This window comes from Trichogramma pretiosum, unplaced genomic scaffold, assembly GCF_000599845.2.
Source record: "Trichogramma pretiosum strain Unisexual culture from Peru unplaced genomic scaffold, Tpre_2.0 scaffold66, whole genome shotgun sequence".
NCBI classification, from domain to species: domain Eukaryota; kingdom Metazoa; phylum Arthropoda; class Insecta; order Hymenoptera; family Trichogrammatidae; genus Trichogramma; species Trichogramma pretiosum.
The window spans coordinates 769,495-791,927 of record NW_019640802.1 but is presented as its reverse complement, the minus strand read 5'-3'; the positions used below and the strand labels follow the sequence as shown (position 1 = coordinate 791,927).

At 53.3% G+C, this 22,433-nt stretch overlaps 3 protein-coding genes across 3 annotated transcripts; 2 read left to right on the top strand and 1 right to left on the bottom strand.

Moving 5' to 3' along the window:
- The first annotated feature begins 601 nt into the window (after positions 1-601).
- Positions 602-22,433, top strand: LOC106657247 (lysosomal-trafficking regulator). Its single transcript, XM_014378641.2, has 19 exons — positions 602-689; positions 8,818-9,161; positions 9,234-9,319; positions 10,192-10,688; positions 10,948-13,164; positions 13,232-13,389; positions 13,477-13,721; positions 13,797-15,115; positions 15,189-15,419; positions 15,494-18,257; positions 18,328-18,886; positions 18,983-19,389; positions 19,497-19,563; positions 19,664-19,814; positions 19,987-20,345; positions 20,417-20,902; positions 20,987-21,225; positions 21,327-21,620; positions 21,727-22,433. The coding sequence occupies exons 2-19, from the start codon at positions 9,084-9,086 to the stop codon at positions 21,926-21,928; spliced, it is 10,359 nt and encodes a 3,452-aa protein (XP_014234127.1). The 5' UTR covers positions 602-689; positions 8,818-9,083; the 3' UTR covers positions 21,929-22,433.
- On the top strand, positions 2,494-4,142 carry LOC106657198 (bromodomain-containing protein DDB_G0280777-like). Its single transcript, XM_014378577.2, has 2 exons — positions 2,494-3,396; positions 3,476-4,142. Exons 1-2 carry the CDS (start codon positions 2,494-2,496, stop codon positions 4,139-4,141), a joined length of 1,569 nt encoding a protein of 522 aa, XP_014234063.1. The 3' UTR covers position 4,142.
- On the bottom strand, positions 4,184-6,457 carry LOC106657251 (palmitoyltransferase ZDHHC23). The gene is made up of 3 exons (XM_014378647.2): positions 5,012-6,457; positions 4,758-4,934; positions 4,184-4,666 (listed from the first exon to the last, which is right to left on the bottom strand). Exons 1-3 carry the CDS (start codon positions 5,629-5,631, stop codon positions 4,471-4,473), a joined length of 993 nt encoding a protein of 330 aa, XP_014234133.1. The 5' UTR covers positions 5,632-6,457; the 3' UTR covers positions 4,184-4,470.

Below are 22,433 nucleotides of genomic sequence, written 5' to 3'. Positions count from 1 at the left end.
ATGTAGATATAAGCTCTGCTTGTGCCGCAGAGATCTCGGGAGCCAACTTGTGTGCGCACGCGACACAGCGCCGCGGCGTGGTGTATTTTGTACAGAGAGTGCTGCAGGAGTCCTGCCTCAATACACTCGACCAGCAGCAGCAGCTTAGTATGTACTTTGACGCGTGCGGAGTCGAATGCGCGAATGTGCGGCGAGTGTGGTGCAGACCTCTAGTCAAAGTGTTGTCGTCGTACAAGTATATATAGGTGTGCACCGACGATGCGCGTGTGTATATGTGTTCGCTACTAGTCGGAAAGAATCGATGCGCGGATAGAGAGAGAAAGAGAGAGAAACGAAACATGACAATTACAATGTGTATGACTCGGAGTCGAGCTGAGATTTTTCGTTCGATTTGTTGATGTATGTAGCAGAAGGGACAATTTTTGCACCGCGTTCGATGCGTCGATGATACTTTGGCATAAATAATAAATTGTCCTCGAGGTGTGTTGCGAGTGTGTATAAGCGTGCATATCCTCCGTGCGTTGCACTACTGGATCCATCCTCTACGTTATAATATACGCAGATATACATACAGCATATAATAATCAAAAGTTTGGGGAGTATACGCGAGCGAGAGAGAGAAAACAAGAGACGATCCGACGCCGACTTTCGAGCCACTGACGAAATCATCATCGTTGAGAGAGACAGAGGTAAGCTATACATTATGTTATTATGATAATACTAAAAATACAACGACGCAAGTGGCGAGCGAGCGAATAAGCGTGTGAATGAATTACTCTCGGCACATCGGCTCCGATTCGACTTGACATCGCCGGGATGACGTACACGCACACACAGATGAGTGAATTTTGACAGTAGCAGCAGCAGCGACTACCCGATGTGTACATAATGTAATTCGATTATACTTTCACCTGTCCGCAGCTATAAGCAGCATATAATAATAAACAAGTGTACGCGTGTGACTGTGTGTGCACACTGACACGGAGTACACGTCGACTTACATTATAAACGTGTGTGTGTACATCCACTGTAATATACTGTAAAAGGTATTCACGTTGTAATAAGGTGTACACGAAAAGGAGGTAGCCAGCAGCTACTTACTTACTCCGTCCTTTAAACGGTTAAAGGGCCCTCGCGCTGTACTGCTATACGCACACGCGTTTTCCTTTACGCAGCTTTCGACGGCCCACGCGCGGCGCCTCGCATTTAATATTAACAATACACGGCATTATTATTATACAGCGCGGCGCAGTACAATTGCCCCGCTCTCTGCCTTTATCTCTGGCTCTCAGTTATTTGCCTGCTGATAATACAATGTTCCTATGAAAATACGCTCATCTCTGGCTGTGCTGTGTCGCAGCGCACGTTCTTAGCACACGTAGTCATCTCGTTAATGTTATGTACGTACGACGAAACACATGTGTGTCAAAAATTATCATATACTGTATATTGTTAAGGTTGAATAATCGCGAATGTCGCGCAAATGTCTCATTTATATAGACTCTCTCGAGAGTATATCGAACTCTACTTAACGACGCACGCCACACAATATCACATATACACTCTTTTTCCTACGATACTCATATGCGTAAGAAACGTAAGAAATTGCGTTATTGTCAACCCTTCTAGCTGAGTGCCGCGTGCAGAAAGAGAGACGCGCGCCAACCAAGTGCACACGGCGCTTTTCTCTAATCTCCTCGAATACTATTGTATTTTTGATTCGCGCGGTTTCTTTTTCTTTCGTACACACGACATCGGTACATAAACTAGTACGATCGCGCGAAATCATTGTACAGCGGCTTTTTGCACACGAAACTGTTGCCAGTTACGCACGGCTTACTAATGTTCTTCGCGATTCGATTCGCGCGTGTAATGTAACGCATTAATGCCTCGAGCGAGAGCCGAGAGTTAAAAGAGAGAAAGAACGAATTGACGTATATTGTTTTCCGACGCGAGGAGAATGTCCGGTAATGAAGATTGATCGCTGCCTCGCCAAGTACGCACGTATGCACACTGCCCGATGAATGCGTCCGATACCATTGTACATATAAAGCGCCGATCACACACGCACCCACTTTCCCCACACAACGATGCATATGTTTTTGCGCTCGTGCGCAGCGATTGGAAAGAGAGAACAAGGAGAGTGAAAAGTTTCCGATTTCCTCGGAAAATTTGCAGAACTCGCGCCCGCACCATGATACAGACCATGCGTGCGCGTGGGTGTTGCGTTATCGAGTTAGGGAGCGCGTGGGAGGAGACGCGAGGGGAGGAACACATATCCAGGTGAGAGGCCGAATAACAAACCCTTAACGACGCAGCACCACCTGCAGCCTTCGAATGCAGCCCAATTATTTTCCCTGCGCGTATATGCGAACACCGTGTAGAGTGGGCCAAAAAACGCACACCAGCGTTGCTGCATAATAGTCGCGCAGCAGTGCCGCGGTAGCACGGTCGTATATTCAACGGTGAAAGATCCACGAGCGACGAATTATTATGGTCGAGTTGCTGCTGCCGGAGGACGAGGTGATCAAGGTGAGCATACGTCCGGTCGAGAGACCCGCCGCCTCGCGGAACGCCACCGATGCCCCCAACAACAATAACAACAACAACAAGAAACCCGTCGTGGCCGATGACGATCTGGCCGAGGCGAGTCTGCGCGGGGCACTGGCCGCGCTGCGATTGCACGCCCTGCAGGAGCGTCGTCTGCGCGAGCTCGAGGCCATGGCCAAGGAGCGGCGACGTCGCAAGACCCTGAGACGTTGTCTGGGAACCTGGCGCGCCTGGTTGGAGCGTTGCAGGGAGCGCGCGGCGAAACAAGCCGGACCCGAGCGAAAGATCGAGCTTCTGGTCTCGGCTCTGGGCGAGCGGCAGCAACAGCAGCAACAAAAACCCGTGGTGGCCGTCGCGAAGAAGCCCAACTCTGCCGCTGAAAATAATAAGAGCCGATCGAGCAGCAAGAGACTGAGCAGCGTAGCCGGGGGCCCGGCTCACAATCGGCTGCAAGCCCAGCGTCGCATAATCGAGGAGCAGCGAGCTCGCCTCCTCAAGCAGACTCGCCTGATCCAGGAGCTGAAACTGCGGGAAATCGAAAAAGAGGCCCGTCGCGCCGAGCAAACGACCCTCGAGGTGGCCAGGCAGGCCCTCGAGCGCTGCGACGAGCAGCTCACTCGTCGCGGCATCGAGCATCTTCTCCGTGACGAGGCTGGAGGAGTCGCGAACGTCCCCATCGGACAGCAGCCGGGATTCCTCACGAGGATGCAGCTGAGGGCGGAGGCGCGAAAGCAGCGCATGATCGCCGCCCAGGAGGCTCGCCAGCGACGTCTCGAGGAGCAGCGCGCCCGCGAGCAGGCCAGACTGCAGCAGAACGAGGAGCGACAGAGGCGCATTCAGATACAAGTATGCTCGATCGATACAACTCGATTCTTCGATTACTTCTTTTTTCTTGACTCACTAACTGATTGCGCTCGACGTACAGGCGCTGAAGGAAGCTCGCAAGCTTCGCCAGCAGTTGGAGCAGCGCCGCCACAAGGAGCTGGAGAAAGGAGCCCGACTGGATCGCTTGGCCGAGCAGTTCTATCGACGTTACCTGCTACGACGCTACGCCCTGAGACCGCTGCGTGGCCTCGTGCGCGAGACCGCCCGAAGATTCGAGTTGGCCGAGGAGCACTACGGCTTGAATCTAAAGTTGAAGATCTTCGAGGCCTGGCGCAGCGACTGGACCGATCGGCAGAACGCCAAGATCCTACTGGCGCGCAAGATGTATCGGCACAATCTGCTCTGGTACGCCTTCGAGCGCTGGAAGAATCTGGCCCTGGATCTCAGACGCAAGTTCCAGGTGGCCAGGGATTTTTACGACATGAAGCTGCAGGCCGGCTGCTGGAGGGCTTGGCGAGACATCTACCTGGAATTCAAAAAAGAAGAGAGATCCAACGAGGACCTGGCGACCGGTTTCTACGAGACGAGCCTGAAACGCAAGTACTTTCAATTGTGGTGCAAGTACGTGACCATCGCCGACGACATCAAGCAGCGAGAGCTTCGCAGGCAAGAGTGGCGAGGATTGATCAGCAAGTTCATGCCTAAAACTCCACCGATCAGTAAATTGCATAATAATCATCATCATCAACAACAATCGCTGCTTTAGAAGCGTTTGCCGTGTATTGGTTTTGAATGACGATTTTGCGAATCCGATTTCAAAACGATTTTTATTTGTATATTATTATGCGTGTAAGCAGAAATAACTAATGTAATACCATGTATCGGAGTTACATGCCTCTCATTGTAACGACATTTTTCTTTTAATTTGGTAATTCAGCTTAGGTTTTTTTCGTATCACAGATACTAGATTATTATAGCAATACTGTTAAGTACATTTATACACTATACACTTCTTTTTGATTACCAAAAATTGTAAAAGTTTCGCTAACTAATTGACTAACTAATTAATCTACGATCACATTGATTTGCTTTGAACTATAATAACAACTGGTGACTGGTGAATCTTTGATTTTCCTCTTGATTCGTTTGATTCTTGTGCTTGGCTGCTGCTGCTTTTCTCTCGTTCCATGTGGTTCCAATAGCCAGCAGCCATAGATGTTTGAAAAAATAATATGATAAAACTAGACCTATTAATAGACTGTATATCGATGAGACAAAACACAGAGCCATACTGAAAAATATATAAGAGTTGAAATTGCATTGACATTTTTTAAATAAAAAAATTTTTGTTAAAATTTTGCTAATGAAAAGAATCAACTTACTCGTATTGAAAGTATACATCGCTGCAATCATCGGGTAACAGAATACCAAAGGCAAATAAGAATGGATGGCAAACAGAGGTAATAGCTAAATTTGATCCATAGATGAAGGCGACGGCTGAGCTGAACAGACAGATCATGTACCATCTGTAATTGCTGTAGCCTATGCAGCAGTCGAGCCTGAAAGAAGTAAAATCCAATTGTAGGAATGTCAAAACACATCCTGTCATCCTGATGTCAAAACATTAAACTCTTACCACTTGCAATGATACTCTCTACCCGGCACGCAGGTCTGACACACTCTGCAGTGATAGGCTTTGCGAGGAAAGCGTCTCTTGCAAGTCTGACAGACGTGGCTCTCGGTGACGGCTTGATCCGAGCTGTCATCGACGTCCAGCAAGGTCTCTCTCATCGGATCGAACAACTGCTGCTGACTACTCGTCGCGCTGTACTGACACTTGACAGTCCTCCTGGCCGTCAGAATTCCGCCCACCACCGCGGCTACGAACACGTAATTCTCCTCGGGCAGTATCTCCAGGAGGGGCACCACTGCGAGCTCGAACACGGCCATGAGGCAGCCTGCGCTGGCGATGAGCCAGCAGAGGAAGAACTTGCTGCGCATGAGAAAGCGCAAAAAGTTGCGGTTGGCATAGTAGACGAAGAGCGGCGTCGCGACCAGGACCAAGAGGCTGCAGGCGAGATTGAGGGCCGCGAGGAGGAGCAGCGCGGGCACCAGCAGGAGCGGCAAGACGGCGTCCACGGAGACGCGATGCCTCAGCGAAGCCGCGCCGTCGCCGCAGAAGCGGCCCAAAGCCGCGCGCACGGGATTGCCGCAGCCGAAGCAGCCGCCGGTCAATAGTCGGCTCCACAGTTTCATAGCGGTAGCAGAAGCATAATACGCGTGCTATAACGATAACTCGCTCGCGCACGGCTGTCGACGAGCTGTCGAGGATGAGGTTAGGATTCCAAGCTCATTGTTGACAGCGATAACAACAATGACAAAACAAAGCACGATGCCTGCGTGTATTGTTTTGCTTCTACGATGAGTACGAGGCTTTGTGACGCCGTCGTTTGACACACACACACACACCGACACAGCAGTTACACTCACACGTGATAGATAGGTAAGCTCGCGTTGTGTTGATATCGACGTTCCGCGCACAAAACACGACTGTATAATACGATTCGCGGCTCGAGCCTCCCTCTGCTGCAGTATCTATTCACGATATTTCTCTACTGCCGCAGAGCTTCGAGTACGGTACTCACACGCCTATAAGGTATTATTATATATTCGCGATGTGTGTAGAGCCACTGCGGACATTCGAAAGGTGCACCACCACACTATGGTATAGTAGCAGAAGCACACCCCACGCGCGCTTGACAGTACTGTACTCTCTCTTATATATATACCACTTACACGCGCGCAAGTTGCGAAGCAGCTTTTTTGTGGGGAAGAACCGACGAGAAGCAAAGCAAAAGCAACAAAAAAAAAAAATAATAAAGCCACCGCTGGCTCGATGAAGTGAATCTCGATTCGCCGCAGAAGTACTCGGTAACGATGCGCCCTATATACACGGGCGACTGCGGGGCTACTACTGCTATACAATGTTTATCGGCCTCGCCACTGCGGAGCACAGCTCCGTATTAATACGCCTACGATAATCCGCAGCCACGGAATATAAGGCGCGCAGAGAGACAGATAAGAGAACGATTTTGGTCACGCGCGACGTCGTCGTTTGACGTTTGTATGTAACACATATATATACAAGTATAGAGTCTCCCCGACATCGCTGGGGATTTTTCTTAATTCGGCCTCGTTATTTTCACATCAAGAAGTTTATATGTACGGGTAATCGCTCTGCCGCGTCGCCGTGTGGTTTTAACGTTTAACTTTTTCTTTTTTTTTCGTACGCACACGACTTGTACGGATTTTAATGTCTTTTTATTTTTTTATTTTTTTATGTAATAAATAAGGCATTAAAAGAGCGAAGCTGAATCCTGCCCGTGTACGTGCATGTACAGCACAAGAGCGGCGCATTGAGAGAGAGAGAGAGAGCTTGATTAAGGTCAAACCAGACGTACGTGTACGTAATGGTCGTCGTCGTTTACCTGCGGTGCATATACAACGTGTATAAGACTACTCTCCCGATACGTGCATATAATATAAAAACGTATAAAACAGCTCGTTGCCTTCGCGCGAGTCCAGAGAGAGAGAGTCGCGAATTTATGCACGCGAATGAATATTTCGCACACTTTTAAACGCGGCTGCTCTTCGGAGAAAAACCCGCGTGCCGTTTCGTACATTACAAGCTGTATAATATAAGCGAGATAGACACTCGCGGAGAGAGACGGACGAGTTTTCTCGTATACGCGCGATTGGAAAGTGTCTCCGCTGCCGTATACTCGTCTCGGTATATTAACGGAGAGTCGGAGAAATATACGCATATCGGTGATAAATTTCGCGCGCGTGTGTACCGATATTACGTACATATCTATGCTTGCATTGGCAAACGCGCGCAAAGTCCAAGTTTTGTGTGTCGGCCGTATAGGGTAATTCGATACGCCAATGAGTAAGGAGAAACTGTATGCCCTCGGTACTGCTATAATACTACTGTACCTACTATCGTGTGCGGCTGAGTGATCTCTCGCTGCGCACAGCACGTGTCCTATACGGAGTCAGGAAATTATAACGATATGCATCGACAATAAGACTACGTAAACGCAGCCACCGCCGACGCTTTTACATACATGTATACCGATCGGTATTGTTTCAGGAAATACTCGCGCGGATATCGTGAGACTCCGCCGACGTCGATATAGGTCTATAAGCGATACGTCTTATGTGCATATATATCGGTAGTGTATATAGGGAGAGAAAAACAAAAACATAATGTATATCGCGCGTTTAATATATATTGTATCATAAGGCGCGCAGTGATTCACAATTGAACATTCGATACGCGGCGCGTTGAATAACACACTTGCCTTTGCGAGCGAGCTTACTCTGCTCCGATCTCGGAGCTGCCGCGGTGCAACGAGTAGTCGAGCAGCAACGATTAGGATCGGAATGTCATTCTTTTTTTTTTGCTTTTCTCTCCCTCTCTCTCTTTTCCTGCTCTTTTGCAAAAAAAAGTAGCAACCGTTTGACCGATCGAGCGTAAGGATGACGAGCGCATTTCGATGGACGGCTCGATTTATTATACACTTGCACTGTACATGTAACGTGCTCGCGATGTAGTAGTCGCGTTAGTGTGCGCGTGCGTATAATGCACACGAAAAATACTAGGCAACCGCGAGGGGAATACATAAGCAAAACGCAAAGGGTCATTGGCCATAGAGAGAAAGAGAGAGAAAGCTATTATATACTACACATGTATGAACTTATTAGGCTTCTTTCTCCAGCTCTCTGCGTACTCTCTTTTCTCTCTCTCTCCGCATGTATATCCGTCGTCGTCCATATCTCGCACCGCCGCAGCAATAAATAGCGCAATATTTAACATTTTTCCACTTATCTCTCTCTCTCTTTTAAACATGTGTATGGGGTAATGCTACATTCGACATGTCGATGCGTGGCAGTGCTTATAGCGCATATACAAATATATACGTGTGTGTGTATACTCTAGGTCTAGTTACGTAAGCTTTCCTTGTGGCCAAGTACCTGTGTGCAGTGTGCTGCAGTGCACATAATGTACATATAGTGGCGGCCGGCGCGCAGGTAAAGCCAACCACCACCACCACCACCAACCGATATATTGCACATTTGCCGCCGCCACCACCACTACTTGCCTCCGCTGCCGCTGCTTACTGCAAGTGCGTGCGTCGTACGCGGATACTTGTGCGCGACGACCGGCAGCAGTGCGTGTGCCAGACAGTAATGTCACCACGCGCGTACCGCTAGTTTAGCATCGTAACATACCTCTATTCGACAGATATAACGCGTTATATATATATACCCACACGGACGCCGATCGGCACCTCGCGGTTAATTATATCAGACGCGCACGGATAGAGAGACTCATTTTGCATATAAATCTTACATTTGGAAAATCGATTGCCTGGCCAGTTGCAGGACGTCGCCGCCACCATTGGTCGCCTGGAGCACCACCATCGTCATGACGGGGAGCAGCGAGCTCAGCTGACAGTAAGGGAGCTGCCAGTCGATTTCACCTCCTGAATTCGCTCGTCGTCGTCGGCATCGTCCCCAGTGAGAAAGACTGCCCATACAATTCTCGATTGTTGTCGAGCAGTATCAGCAGCAGTATCAGCATCAACAGCAGCAAAAGTAAAAAAAGCCCCCCAAACTAGAGACGCGCAGAGGGTAATGTGGCGATGTCGTCAACGGCGACCCAAGACAAGCTCTACACCTACTGGCTGGAATTCATCGGGGCCGAGCTTTTGTCCAAGGAGGTGAGAGACTGACTTTTTTTCATTCGCGCTCCTTGCGCAACTTTTTATAATATCTTCTTATCGTGCATACAGAAATCCAACTGGTTGGACGCGTTCCTCGCCGAGCTCATATCCAGAGTCGCCGAAGGACAAGACCTCAGCGTTCATCTCACCTTCTGGTAATTATCGATCGAACGAAATAAGCAAAAAAAGAAAGAGAAAAGAAAATTTTATCCGACCCGATACGCAAGTATACTGTACGTAGTTTAATGTTCGCGTATGTATGTATGCGTGCGTGCGTTATTTTTCTGCATTTTTGCCACCTTGCGCAAACGGCCAACACACTTGCTGGCAGCAAGCGCGTTATACAACCAAAGAGTGCATTACTAATCCCTCTCAATGTTGTTGCGATCTCGTAGTCGTCGTCGTCGTTCGGTTGCTGTTCGCTTCGTTTCTCTCTCTCTCTCCTCTTCTCTCCTCTTCACTCACTCGCGCGTCAATTAATTCTACGCGCGCCAATGTAACTTATGCTAATCCTGCTGCGCGCTCGAGACTCTATATATGCATGTATGCATGCACGCGCCGAGCGCCGAGTTATATGGCGATTCTCGTTTTCTGCATTGCCCGCGATAAATATGTTGTTTGATTTTTCTCTCTCTCTCTCGTGTGTGTTTTTTTTCGTCGTTGTTTATCGTTATGGATTTCCGTACGCTTGCTTGGCTCGGCCGTCGCGTATGTACCTCCTTAATTGCAGCGAGTATTCCAAATAAAAACGAGGAAACGCAAACCGGTCGTGGTCGTCGCGTTTCGAGAGAAGATCGCGCGGAGAGGAGCGGACCAAGTACTCTTGTATGCGCCGAGGCGAGCGAGATAAGCCTCGATCGCTCGATGGGACCCTTACGTAACGAGCGTTTAACTGGGACTTGTACATGTACTCTCTCGTTCTTCCCCCCTTTTTGTGCGACGAGAGAGAAAATATGCGCCGATCTCTCTCTCGTGCACGCATTTATGACTTTTCGTTGTATTAATTCTCATTGATGTATGTGTACAGCTCGTCCGGCGAGGGGACCGTGGCCACTCTGGTATGCTGCGAGCTCCTGTCCGACGTTCACGCTCTCTGCCAACAAAAAGCCGATCAGCGACAGAATGACCCTGAAAAGGAGCAGCAGCACAGCAGCGAGCTCGACGCCTTGAGAGATTACATCGCTCGCGATCGCGGCTGGAGATGTCTCGCCGCGCTGCTGCTCATGGACCTGCGCCAGTTGTCCTGCGCCAAGGAACTGGTCGGTCTGCTTTTGGCCTTTTATCCGTTGCTGGGACAGCTCGAGGCCAAGGATCGTGGCAAGAATCCCTATGTCAAGCTCAACAAGCTCGCCAGCGCGAATTATCAGAGAAATCGGGACGATCGGCTGGACGAGGAAGAGATCGGTAATGGAATAAACGAGCAAGGAACAACGATCGGCACGAATAATTATGACGAGGCCGGTCAACAGCAGCAACAATCGGCCATCCAGAGGAGACGCCGACGGCGCCAAAAGCCCGATCACGGTCAGTACAGTCGCGCGGAGAGCTAGAGCCATACTACTCTATGCGGCTGGCTTTTACGTAAGTCGTCTTAGACGACGAGGCGTTGCGTAAGCGCAGAGCTAGCTAGGCTAGACTGCTGCTGCACGCCAGCCAGCCGCAGCCCACTTTTTCCCGTATAATGGCGCATTCCTGCATGATTTTCCGTTTTTTTTCTTATTCTCATTATTCTTACGTTTTAATAATAATTTTCCGTTCGTCGCTCTTGTATTCGCACAAACAGGTAAACGACATTCGCTGGACGAGGAAAGAATCGAGGCGGCGCAAACGGCGCAGCGACGCAACAACGTCAGCTCGGCGCGCCGCAGAAGATCGACCATCCACGAGGTGGTGGCGGCTCAGGGCTCGTCCAGCGACGAGGCTGGAAGCGGCGACGGTCGGGTGCCGAGCCCCACCCTGTCCTCCCTACTGCCCAACGCCGTCCAAAACATGAACATCGACGACTACGACAATCCGATCAACGGCATGATGATAGGCCAGGACGAGCCGCTGGAGTCGCCGAAGCTCGAGGAGCTGCTGGACGAGCGAGCTCGCGCGGTCCTCGAGGCCCCGGGCCTGGGCCGTTACGAGGCCAGTCTGCTGACCCTGCAGCTGTTGCTCGCCCTGCAAGACCAGCGCCCGGGTGGCGCCGAGGCCCAGAAGGTCGTCGGTTTCGCCCTCGACGCGCTCTGGACGCTCCAGTACTCGAACGCCAACAACGCGACCACTAAAAACAACGACAACGACGACAACGACGAGAACTCGGAAGGTTTCACGAGGCTGGAGAACGCCTCGCTGCGCGCCTGCACCGCGAGATTGCTGCTGCGCGCCCTGGAGCGAGCCCTCGAGTCGCCCGAGACCCCGGGTCGACTGGTGGTCCATCGCGGACTGCTGCCCATGAGCCTGAGACTGCTGGAGGACGTCTGCGCGAGGCCCGTCAAGGACGCCTCGGCCGAGGAGGCCGTACTGCTGCAGGAGGGCGTGTTCGCCACGCTGCATGCGGTCGTGGCCCTGCTGCAGGGCCTGGTGCGCGCCGGCGGCTCCCGGGACTTCCCCGAGCTCTTCAGACTCACCGCCGAGTCGCAGAATCCCGACAGACGCATCATCGAGCGGGCCGTGCTCGCCGGTCTGGAGCTGGCTCCGCAGAGGGGCTTGGCGCGGGCCTGTCGCTTCGCCGAGGCGCTGGGCAACCTCGTCACGGCCATGAAACGAGCCCGCAAACGCTCCTCGCCCACTGGTACCGGTAACGGCAGGCCCAGTCGTCGAAGTGCTGGAGCCGCCGTGACGCAGTCCTCCTCGCGCTATCAGCCCGGACTCGCCCACTGCACCGAGTACTCCAACGGCGGTGGCTCGTGCTGCGTCGCCTCGATCTTCGGCGCCCTGGCCGATCTGCTCCGTCGCAGCGTGCGCTTCGGCCACGAGCTACAGATCCGCGTGCTCGAGGTGATGAATCGCTGCGGGGCCTGCTGCTGTCTGGCCTCGAGGCCCCTGCTCGACAACGTCGTCAGTTTCTTGGAGCGCACCAGCTCCACGACCCAGTGGACCTACGACCTGGCTCTGGACCTGCTCGAGCAGACGCTGTTCCACGAGCTGGGCGGGTCGACGATGCGCGAGGGCAGCTGCGAGTGCTACAGCGAGCCCCGGCTCTGGGACTGCCTGGAGCTGTACACGAGACTGCTGAAACCGGCCAATCCCAAACTCTGCCACTGCGCCGTGCGCCATCTGCTGAAACAGGTGCCCCAGGGTACCATCACGGTGAGGCGCGAGCTGCTGTTCCGGGTCTTCTATCCGAGCTTCCTCGAGGCGAAAAAGTCATCGACGGTGATCGGCGACTCGTCCAGCAGCGCACCCGCCTCCAAGTTTCTCATTCAATCCTGCCTGTCGGCCATGGCCAGTCTGCTTAACGATCCGAAGAAGGAGTATCCCTGCGACGTGTACATACGCTTCGTCAAGCTCGACGGTCTCAAGCAGGCCCTGGATCTGCTACCCACTCAGAGCTTCGTAAAAGGAGTCTACGCGCTTCTCGAGGTAGCCTGCATCATGGAGATCGAGTACGTGGAGCAGCAGGTCTGGGACACGCCACCTCCGAGGACGGCCACCCGTGCTCTCTTCGACGCCCTGGAACGCGAGACCAGATGTCTGTGCGAGACGACGATCGGTCCCGCCAACGAAAGCAGCGAACCGAGCGGTGGTAGCGAAAACTCGAGCAACATCAACAAACAGAAGCTGTCGTATCATCACGCGAGCGCCGCTTGGAGAGCAGCAGCGGGGGTCGCCTCGTGCTCGCCCCGTTTCCAGGCCGAGTTCCAGGCCGAGGAGTCGATAGTCATGAACGCCTACATACTCGCCGAAAAGATCGCCGTGGCGATCGCCACGGATCGATTCGAAGACGGGACGAAATTTGCGCTCAGAGTTCTCGAGGCCATTGTCACGGTCTTCGTGGTCAGCAGCTTGACGAACGGTTGGTATTTACGCAAAAAGCGAGCTTTTACAACAAGAGCTGTGATTTAATTGCATTTCTTCTACAGACGAGCCCAACATGATATCGGTACTGAGTCAAGCCCTGATGAACGACGAGGTGAAACTCGGCCGTGGCATTGGTACGCTCGTCGAGCTCCTACTGCAAGTTTCCATGCTCAGCCCGAATCCGGACGTCGACGCAGTTTCGCAGCAGACTCGGCACAGAGTGAGTACACAAACATTGTTATTACGTAACCGATTTCCAACGCGGCAAATTCGAATTTTAAACTCACGACGATGATTTTGATCGTAGCACTTGTCGGCGATGGACATCTCGATGGATTGGGCCGACGGCGAGGACAGCAGCGCCGGCGAGTATCTGACCGCCGACGACGGCTACGACGCCGACGTTGAGGTACCCGTGAAAACCGACTACGAGCTCTCGGCCAAGAAGCAGAACAGATTCGGCCGGGCGTCGGACTCGGTACGAGGCAGTGTGAACGCCGATCCGGCCGTTTGCTCGCTGGCCATCGATCTTCTCATTTATTACGCCAATAAGTGAGTCAACTCTCTCGAGAGTTTTATACAAAAATAATCACGGTCATTTTATTTTGCTCTTTATTATTCTCGAAGGGAATTGAACGAGGACCGCGCGGAGACCATCACCAACGGCCTGAAGAAACTGGCGATCGTGTGCAAGGAGAGCCCCAAGACTTGCGCCACTCTGTCGGGCCAAGGCAACATCACGAAACTCTTCGAGGGTTTCGAGCACGTGCTGAAATCCAACGATTCGGATCTGACCGAGCTGCAGCACGCCGTCCTCGAGATCTTCACGTCGCTCGCCATGCAACTGATCAGCCCCACCGAGCTCGTCTCGTTTCTCGCCTTCTTCAAGAATTACTCGCCGCCCCTCACGGCTCTGCTCATGTCGCTGCATCGCCTCGTTCTCGCGGCCGAACCGCAGCCAAATTTTATACTCCAGTTCCCGGCGCCAATCAATAATCATCAGCTGACCACTACCACCGGCCCCAACGGAATCAGCTTGAACAGACAGAGCAGCAACGAGGACGTGAACAAGAGCATGGAGCGCGCCGAGACGCTGGTCAACACGTTTCGCAAGAAGCACCTGGCGGCGGACATCTGCACGCCTTGGTCGGTGCACGCCATCTGCCTGCCCATCGGCCAGGAGTCCTCGTGGTCGGTCTGGTGTCAGGGCTGCTCGGCCTCGCTCTGGCTGCGCGTCGAAAGAGGCGCGTCCGCCTTGGCCTCCACCAGTAGTAGCAATAATAACAGCGGCGGCAAAGGACTGCACATAATGAGCGACGTCAGTCCTCTGCTCGACTCCGACAGCGACAGTCTGTCCGATTGGGGTTTGCTGTCGGACAACTGGAGCCGCGACGTCGCCTTCGGCTGCCCCACCATCAGCGTGCTCCATCTGCTCAGCATCGGTTTCGAGTCGCTCGTCCTCGAGAGCTGGCTGGATCTCAAGTCCGACACGCTGATCCTGCGACTCACTCGGCCCGACGACAAGACCAATCGCACCATATCCGAGATCTCCATCAACGGTGTGCTGCCCGCGGGCAACTGGCACCATCTCGCCATGAACGTCAAGGACACGGTGCTGAACAAGCACAGCGCCGTGGTCGAGGTCGTGCTCTGGATCGACGGCTGGAAGGAGATCACCGCCCAGCTGCCCTTCGACGGCCTCCTCATACGCAAACCCGGCACCACGTGCATACTCGTCGGCCAGATGGGCCCGAGCGCGGTAGGTGCCTGGTACATGAGCAATCTCATGATATTCCGCGCGCCCGTCTTCAACAGCGATCGAGCACTGGCGCTGGCGAGTTTGGGCCCCAATTACACCAACATGGCCGACTGCATGCTGAGCAATCACAAGCCGGATTTCGCCTCGATCATCTGCTCGGGTGCCCTGCACGGCATTCAAAAGCCTCGTAAGTTTCAATTAGAAATAAATTCTTTAATGTAGGGCTTTAAAATTAATTTTTTTATATTCATTGTGCGCAGATAAAAACGGTTCGCCCGAATGGAACAAGAGCAAAATGTCCAACGGTGGAGGAGTGACGCAGCGCAACGACATCGAGGTGAAGGTCTCTTGCGCGAAAATCGACTGGGAGTCAGTCATGGACTCTACCAATACTCACCTGGCCGAGCTTCAGGACAATCTGCTTGTTTGCTACGAAGCTCAGACTCCGGGCATCATGCATCTCTACCCGCAGGGCGTGACGAACGTCAATTGTAAGTTGCTTATGATTCAACGCGATAACAAACGAATCCATTAATCAATTTCAACCTATTTGTCGCGTTCACAGTGATGAAGAATCTGTTCCCCGGCCAGCCGGGCTTCAAAGTGTTGTCGCTGCCGGAGCACAGAGTGTCCCAGCAGCCGCCCCTGTCGATAGCGCCAATACTCGCCTCGCCCCTGCAGAGTCAGAGCTACAAGGGCCTCGTGTCGGCCGCGAGTCTGATCGGCGGCATGCCGATATTCCTGTATCTGTTCGCCCGCGTGGTCGAGCTCAACTCGACCGAGGAGGAGCAGGCGCTCGCGCTGTCGGTGGTGCTGAATCTCGCACGCAGCGACTCCGAGATGCTAAGTCAGTACCGATCCGAGGGCGGCCCGAGTCTGCTGCTGCGCGTTCTCGAATCCTCGCGCTGCTACGCCAGTAAATACATGCTCAAGGCCGTCATGGACGCGGTCTGCGACTGCCCGATCATCGTCAAAGACACCGCGACGAACAATCATCTGGTCTCGCAGAACAGCGAGTCCGTCATAACCGATCCGGAACTGCTGAAATGCGCCCTCGAGGCTTGGCGCACTTGGGCCACCTACGACTCGCTCAATCTGCTTCTTCAAGCTCTTTTGCACCTACTCAAAGACCAGCACTCGCAGCGCGAGTTCAACGCCTCGCAGATGAATCGCATACGCATCGTCGAGACTCTGCTAAGCATGTGCAAGGAGTACTTCCTGTACGACGACGCCTGCGACGCCCTGGACGCCACCACGGGCTCGGCGGTGGTCGAGCTCGTTCGCTCGCTGATGGGAGCGCCGCCCGAGTTCGCACACCTCGTGCAGATCACGGATTTCCTGGTACTGGCGCATCAGGCCTCGGAGACCTACGTGACGCACTCGCGACACAACATGTACTTCTTGCTGCCGCCCCTGCCGCCCCAGGAGGCCAGTCACAAGTCCACCAATCGACTGAGCTCGCTGGCGCTGAACAGCGTGTCGCAGGAGTCGCTCGGTCTCGTCGAGAACATCAAGCTCACCAAGGCCCTGACCAACGTGGAGATACAGCGCGGCAGTCGACTGAAAAACGGCAAAGCCACCGAGGCCAAGGAGGACGGCGAGACGTCGTCCCAGGGTCAAGACACGAGCGCCGGCGAGGACTCGGGTATCGCGGCCAGCGAGGGCTCCAACAAGAAGTCGCCCCAGCAGGGGGCCACCAATCAAGACACGCCTCAACTGGCCGCCTCGGCGGCGGCGAGCAGCGGCGAGAGCACCGCCAGCGAGCGTCACTCAGCCAGTCGTAGAGCCTGCCAGGGCGTGGTGTGCGAGGGCCTGCTGCTGCTTCTACGCGACGCCCTGCGGGTTCTGCCCGACAGCCAGGTGAGCCCGGTGATGCGCCACGTGCTGCGCGCCGAGCTGCTGCTGGTGCTGGCCAACGACCCGGACGCCCGGGTGCGCACCGCCCTGGTCAAGCTCGTCCAGGTCTATCTGCAGCGCGCCGGCGACGAGCAGCTCAACAAGTTCATCAAGCAACGCTACTTCGTGCATCTGGCCAATCAGGTGGCACTGTATCCGGGCAGCGAGCCCCTCGTGGTCACCCTGGAGAATCTGGCTCTGAAGGGACCGAGTCTCGCCGCGGTACCGCCGGTACTTGCGATGATACCGCGCGCCGCGGCGAGCGACATGAACGTCGCCAGGCCCCTGGTCACCTTCGTCACCGATCTCATCACCAAGAATCCCAACTCGCTGCGCACCCTGCTCGAGCAAGGCCTCATGGAGACCCTCGGTCGCGGCATCGTCAACGCCGCCCACAGCGGCTTCTCCGTCTCCCTGTTCCGGGACATGCACGTGCTGCTGGTATCGATAGCCGGCCGCCTCCTCGACTCGCCGGGAAGCCAACACATGCAGGCCGTCGCCGAGCTCCATCAGATCCTGAATCAACTGGAGCTGGGCGAGCGATCGAGATGCGAGCCCGCCGCGCTGTGCGTGGCGATGCTGCGCGACGCCCAGGTGGCGCTGTTCGACGGCGAGCTCGACGTTCTCGCCGCCAAGGTGTCGAATCAGTCGGGCTTCCGGCTGAAGAGCGCCGCCTCGTATCTGGCCTCGTCCTCGACCAATTTGGGCAGCAGCGGCAACGGCCACGGCCCCATGGCCGGCAACAATTTCACGGCCTCGAGCGAGTTGAGCGATCATCCGGTCTCGCGTTCCTCGAGCTACGCGAGCCTCTACGGAGCCGCCGTGGCCGCGAGCAACAACAAGGAGCCCGGCAAGGGAGAGATCAACGAGCGTTTCAGGATCTGCTTGAACAGAGCCGTGGACTTTTTAACGGCAGCCGACGAGGGTCCATCCGCCAGCGAGCTTCAACTGAGCAAACGACTCTTCGCCATATTACTCCACGGCGTAGCGAATCCACTGGGCAAAAAGACCTACTGGCTCAATGCCTGGTCGGTCAAACCCGCCTTGCGCAAAAACACAGCCCGCATCATGGTCTGGCTCATGAGTCCCCATCAGAACATGGCCAGTCGCGTGTACGCAGTCAGAGCTCTCATGGACGAGCCCAAGGCCCGCGAGATACTGCGCAGTCTGATCGAGGTGGGTCCGCAGATCGAGCACAAGTTCAGCGTGTTCCTGTGGGATCTGCTGCAGCGAGCCGACGAGATGCCCAGCGCCGACGCGCGAATCTGCGAGGAGCTGAGCGAGGCTGTGAAGGTCTGGGAGTTGGCCAAGAGCTTCTCGCCCTTGGATCAAAACAACATCGAGGCCTGGAGCGAGGAGTTGAGCTTGATCAGACGAGAGTTGGTGAAGGATCGCGAGATCTGGGTCGATGCTCAGTTACCGGCTATTCAACGGTACGTATGTTGTAGATTTTCGTTAGTCCACTCGATACTCACGCACTTTTTTTTACTCAACTGTCGACAGGCTCACTAACCGCTTCGAGTCGCTAGCCAAGCAGCTCACCGAGAGCGCCATGTCCATAACGCGGCTCGTCGTCGAGGAGCAGAATCGCGAGCGCAAAGTGATGATGGAGCGTCTGAAGCAGGCGCGCTCGGCCGAGGCCCAGGGCATGGCCAAGTGGCGCGACCTCGCGCGTCGCCTCACCCACGAGCGCGGCCCCTGGCACTTCCCCGAGTCCTACCCCTGCAGCTGGGAGCTCGACCCCACGGAGGGGCCAGCGCGAGTGCGCATCCGCCTCCAGCGCTGCCACCTGAACATCGATCGTCGATTCTTCCTGCCCGAGCAGGAGGACAAGGTGGAGCGGGCCAAGGTCGAGGCGCCGCTCTCCTATCTGTTCACCAGCGTCAAGCAGGACGCCAACGCCACGGCCCTCATCGAGCGTCTGCACACGAGCGAGCGCATCAGGCGCATGTCGCAGGTCCGAGTGGTGACGCCGCAGGCCGAGCTGCCCGGCGAGGCGCTCATCGGCGAGACCTGCTTCTACTTCGTGCCGGACAATCCGGACGTGCCGCTGCACACGGACGTAAGTTTCGAGCTCGTCGAGGACGAGTCGTCCTTGTCGGAGTTGTCTCGAAGTCGAACGGCCGCTCACTGCAGCTCCTGTGGTTGCAAATTGCAGATCGCCCTGGGCGGCCTCGATCTCGCCATGGTCGGCGGCATGGCTTGGCGCCTCGAGGACATACGCGAGCTGCACCGGCGACGCTACCAGCTGCAGGAGCGCGCCATCGAGATATTCCTCATCACGGGCCGCACCTATCTGCTGGCCTTCGACTCGTCCAAGGAGCGAGACGACTTCGCCGCGGAGCTGTCGGCCTGCGAGCTGCCCAGGCGGATCCCCGGCGACGATCTCGGCGAGGCTCTGACGCTCTGGCGCAGCGGAGCTCTCACCAACTGGGAGTACATCACCTGCCTGAACAAACTCGCCGGCCGATCGTACAACGATCTCATGCAATATCCCGTCTTTCCCTTCGTCCTGGCCGAGTACACGGCCGACAAGATCAATCTCGACGATCCGAGTATATACAGGTTGGTTGCTTGTTTGCTTATTTGATTCGCGAATGATTGGCTGCTCAAGGAGAGTCGTAAATCAGGTTTTCGAGCGCTGTCGCTGATCGCTTCTTATTTTTGCTCAGGAATTTCAAGCGCCCGATGGCCGTTCAAGATAAGAAAAACGAGCAGCATTACATCAACAACTACAACGTGAGTAAAGCATAATATTCAAATCGAGAAAATTGATTTTTACGCAATTAGCGCTAAAATTTATAATAACGCGAGCTTCCATTTGATATGCATTCGACAGTACTTGAAGCAGGCGCTGTCGGAAGGCTTAAACTTGATCGCGCTGAATCAGGAGCCGTTCCATTACGGCTCGCACTACAGCAATTCGGGCACGGTGCTGCATTTTCTCGTGCGTTTGCCACCGTTTACCAGCATGTTTCTCACTTACCAAGGTACGTACACAGCACACGACCGCATTCCAGAATTACGTAAAGGCCGCCTACTTGTGTGCCGCTGCCGCCGCTGCTGCTGCGCTCACGTAACAACAACGGCCAACGCCGCCGCAGCAGATCTTAATTAATTGTTTTTTTTTCTTCTTTTCCACCTCATTAACCTTGCGCGCAGATGACAATTTTGACATTCCCGATCGGACGTTTCACGCGCTGGCGACGACGTGGCGCCTGACGAGCTGCGACTCGACCACCGACGTCAAGGAGCTCATACCCGAGTTCTTCTATCTGCCCGAGTTTCTACTGAATTTCGAGGGCTTCAATTTCGGGGTGAGGCAGAACGGCAACAGGGTCGGTGACGTCGAGCTGCCCAAATGGTGCGGAGGAGACGCTCGGCTGTTCGTACTGGCTCATCGAGCGGCCCTGGAGTCGGAGATCGTTCGAGAGGTTCTTCCGTTCTGGATCGACCTGGTCTTCGGTTTCAGGCAGACCGGAAGACCCGCGGTCGAGGCCATCAATGTCTTTCATCCAGCGGTACGATGATTTATTAGAATATAAAAAAAATGTTAGCAATTATTCTAAACTAATTTCAATCCTTTGCGCAGACCTACTATGGTTTCAACGTCGAGCAAATAGCCGATCCACTGGAGCGCCAAGCCTGGGAGACAATGATCAAAACTTACGGCCAGACACCTGCCCAACTGTTCAGAGCGTCGCATCCGCTGCCCATAACGAGTCTCGGCAGCGCCAATCCCAGCAACATACCGCCCGTCATCGAGGGCGTCGAGGGCATCCGCTGGGGCACGTACGTCGGCGCGCCGGGCAACGATCCGGTCATGTGCTGGAAGCACAAGCACCGAGTGCTGCTCGCTTCGCTCGTGCCACTGATAACCGGTGACGTTTTTGGACTGCCCGTCTTTACCACCCTGATTCTGGCCTACTCCAAGGACAAGGGCACGAGTATGCTGAACAACACGTCGGTGATGGGTGCGGCGCTGATATCGTGGAACAGTACCGACGGTATAGCTCGGCTGAAGACGAAGAAGGAGCAACCACCGAAACCTCTCATAAAGGCCGTTGGGCTAGACTCGGTAGGAACAATAGCTCTCTATCATCGAGTTGTAATTTTATTTCCCACGGCGTTGTTTATTTATCGATGTATTTTTTTGTCGCAGATAACGCTGATGAAATCGTCGCCGGACTGCGAGCAATTGTGGATCGGCTACGCTTCCGGCCGAATACTGGTCTACGCCTGCACGGTGAGCAACTCGGGCAAGATAGACTTTAACGGCTCGGCGCCGTCGGTGCTCCTAGGGCATAGAAATCAAGTTACCGCCATCGACCTGTCGAGGGCATTTAGCGTCGCCGTGTCCGGAGATAGTACCGGCGTTTTAGTATTATGGGATTTAAATAGGTAAGTCGGAGACTCGATCTTTCAAAAAACAACAGTATATTGTGTCACCGATCGTATTTTATTAACTATGCTTTATTCTTTATCATTGTTCCCCCGGACAGTTTGACTTACATTAGATCGGTTACCTGTGACGGATGTCATCCAATTAGTATGACTTCGATCAGCGAAACCCTAGGCGATATTGCGGTCGTGTATCAGATGTCGAATTTAGTCTCGGACAGCAGTAGCACCACGACGACGGACATACGATCCAGTTTAAAGGTTTACACGATAAATACGCGCCTCATCGGCTCCGTTTCCTCGAGGAGAAAAATCACAGCCTTGTGCTACAGCAACGCCGTGGAAGGCGTTTCTGTCAATGTTATCGCCACTGGATTGGATAACGGCATGATCAGGTTCGTTGCGCAACGCGTCGTTGAGATTTTTATACATATAACTTGTGCAATCGTCGTTGAGATCGTTGAGCAAACGCATTATATCGCGCTTTCTTTCTGCACACAGATTATGGAGCAGTTGGGACTTGCGATTGGTACGCGAGATCAGCACGGGCGTCAAGGGAACCGGCGGAATCGTAGCGATAACCTGGTCGAGCGACCAGAACCACTTGTACGCGGCGACGGAAGACTGCACAGTTTTTATTTGGGAAGGTGCTAGGAAATCAGACAGCGGCACTCCTAAATTCGTTAATCTTACAACTCTCTAGTATAAGGAAGATGAGAATTTATCGAATCAAGGTGTAACTTTAAATAGTTAATGACAAATTTCACGTTTGTAATTTTTGATCGTTGATCCTCTAAGGATTCGTTGCGGTAGTTAACTTTTCCATTACAAGAAAAAGAATTACGATTATGTAAATATGAACAACAACCCGGTCATTCATCGACCATTTATATAGAATTGAAATATTATATTAAATTAGATAAAATATAGACTATTTCTAAATGTATTTAAGAGGGAACAAAGAATACTCTAAAGTATTATTTTCTTTTTTCAACCATAAAAGTATGATATTGTTTTTAGACTTACTTAGAAATTCTATTCAATTACTAGCTTTGATGCATTTTTAACCTGCATCAATATCTCAAATACAAAATGAATCTTTTGTAATATTGTACATGCCCAAAACTTGTAAGATAATTTGATAAATGTATTTACAGATTTAAAGCTTAATTCACAACTGTGAATAATAATAAATTATTCACACTCAA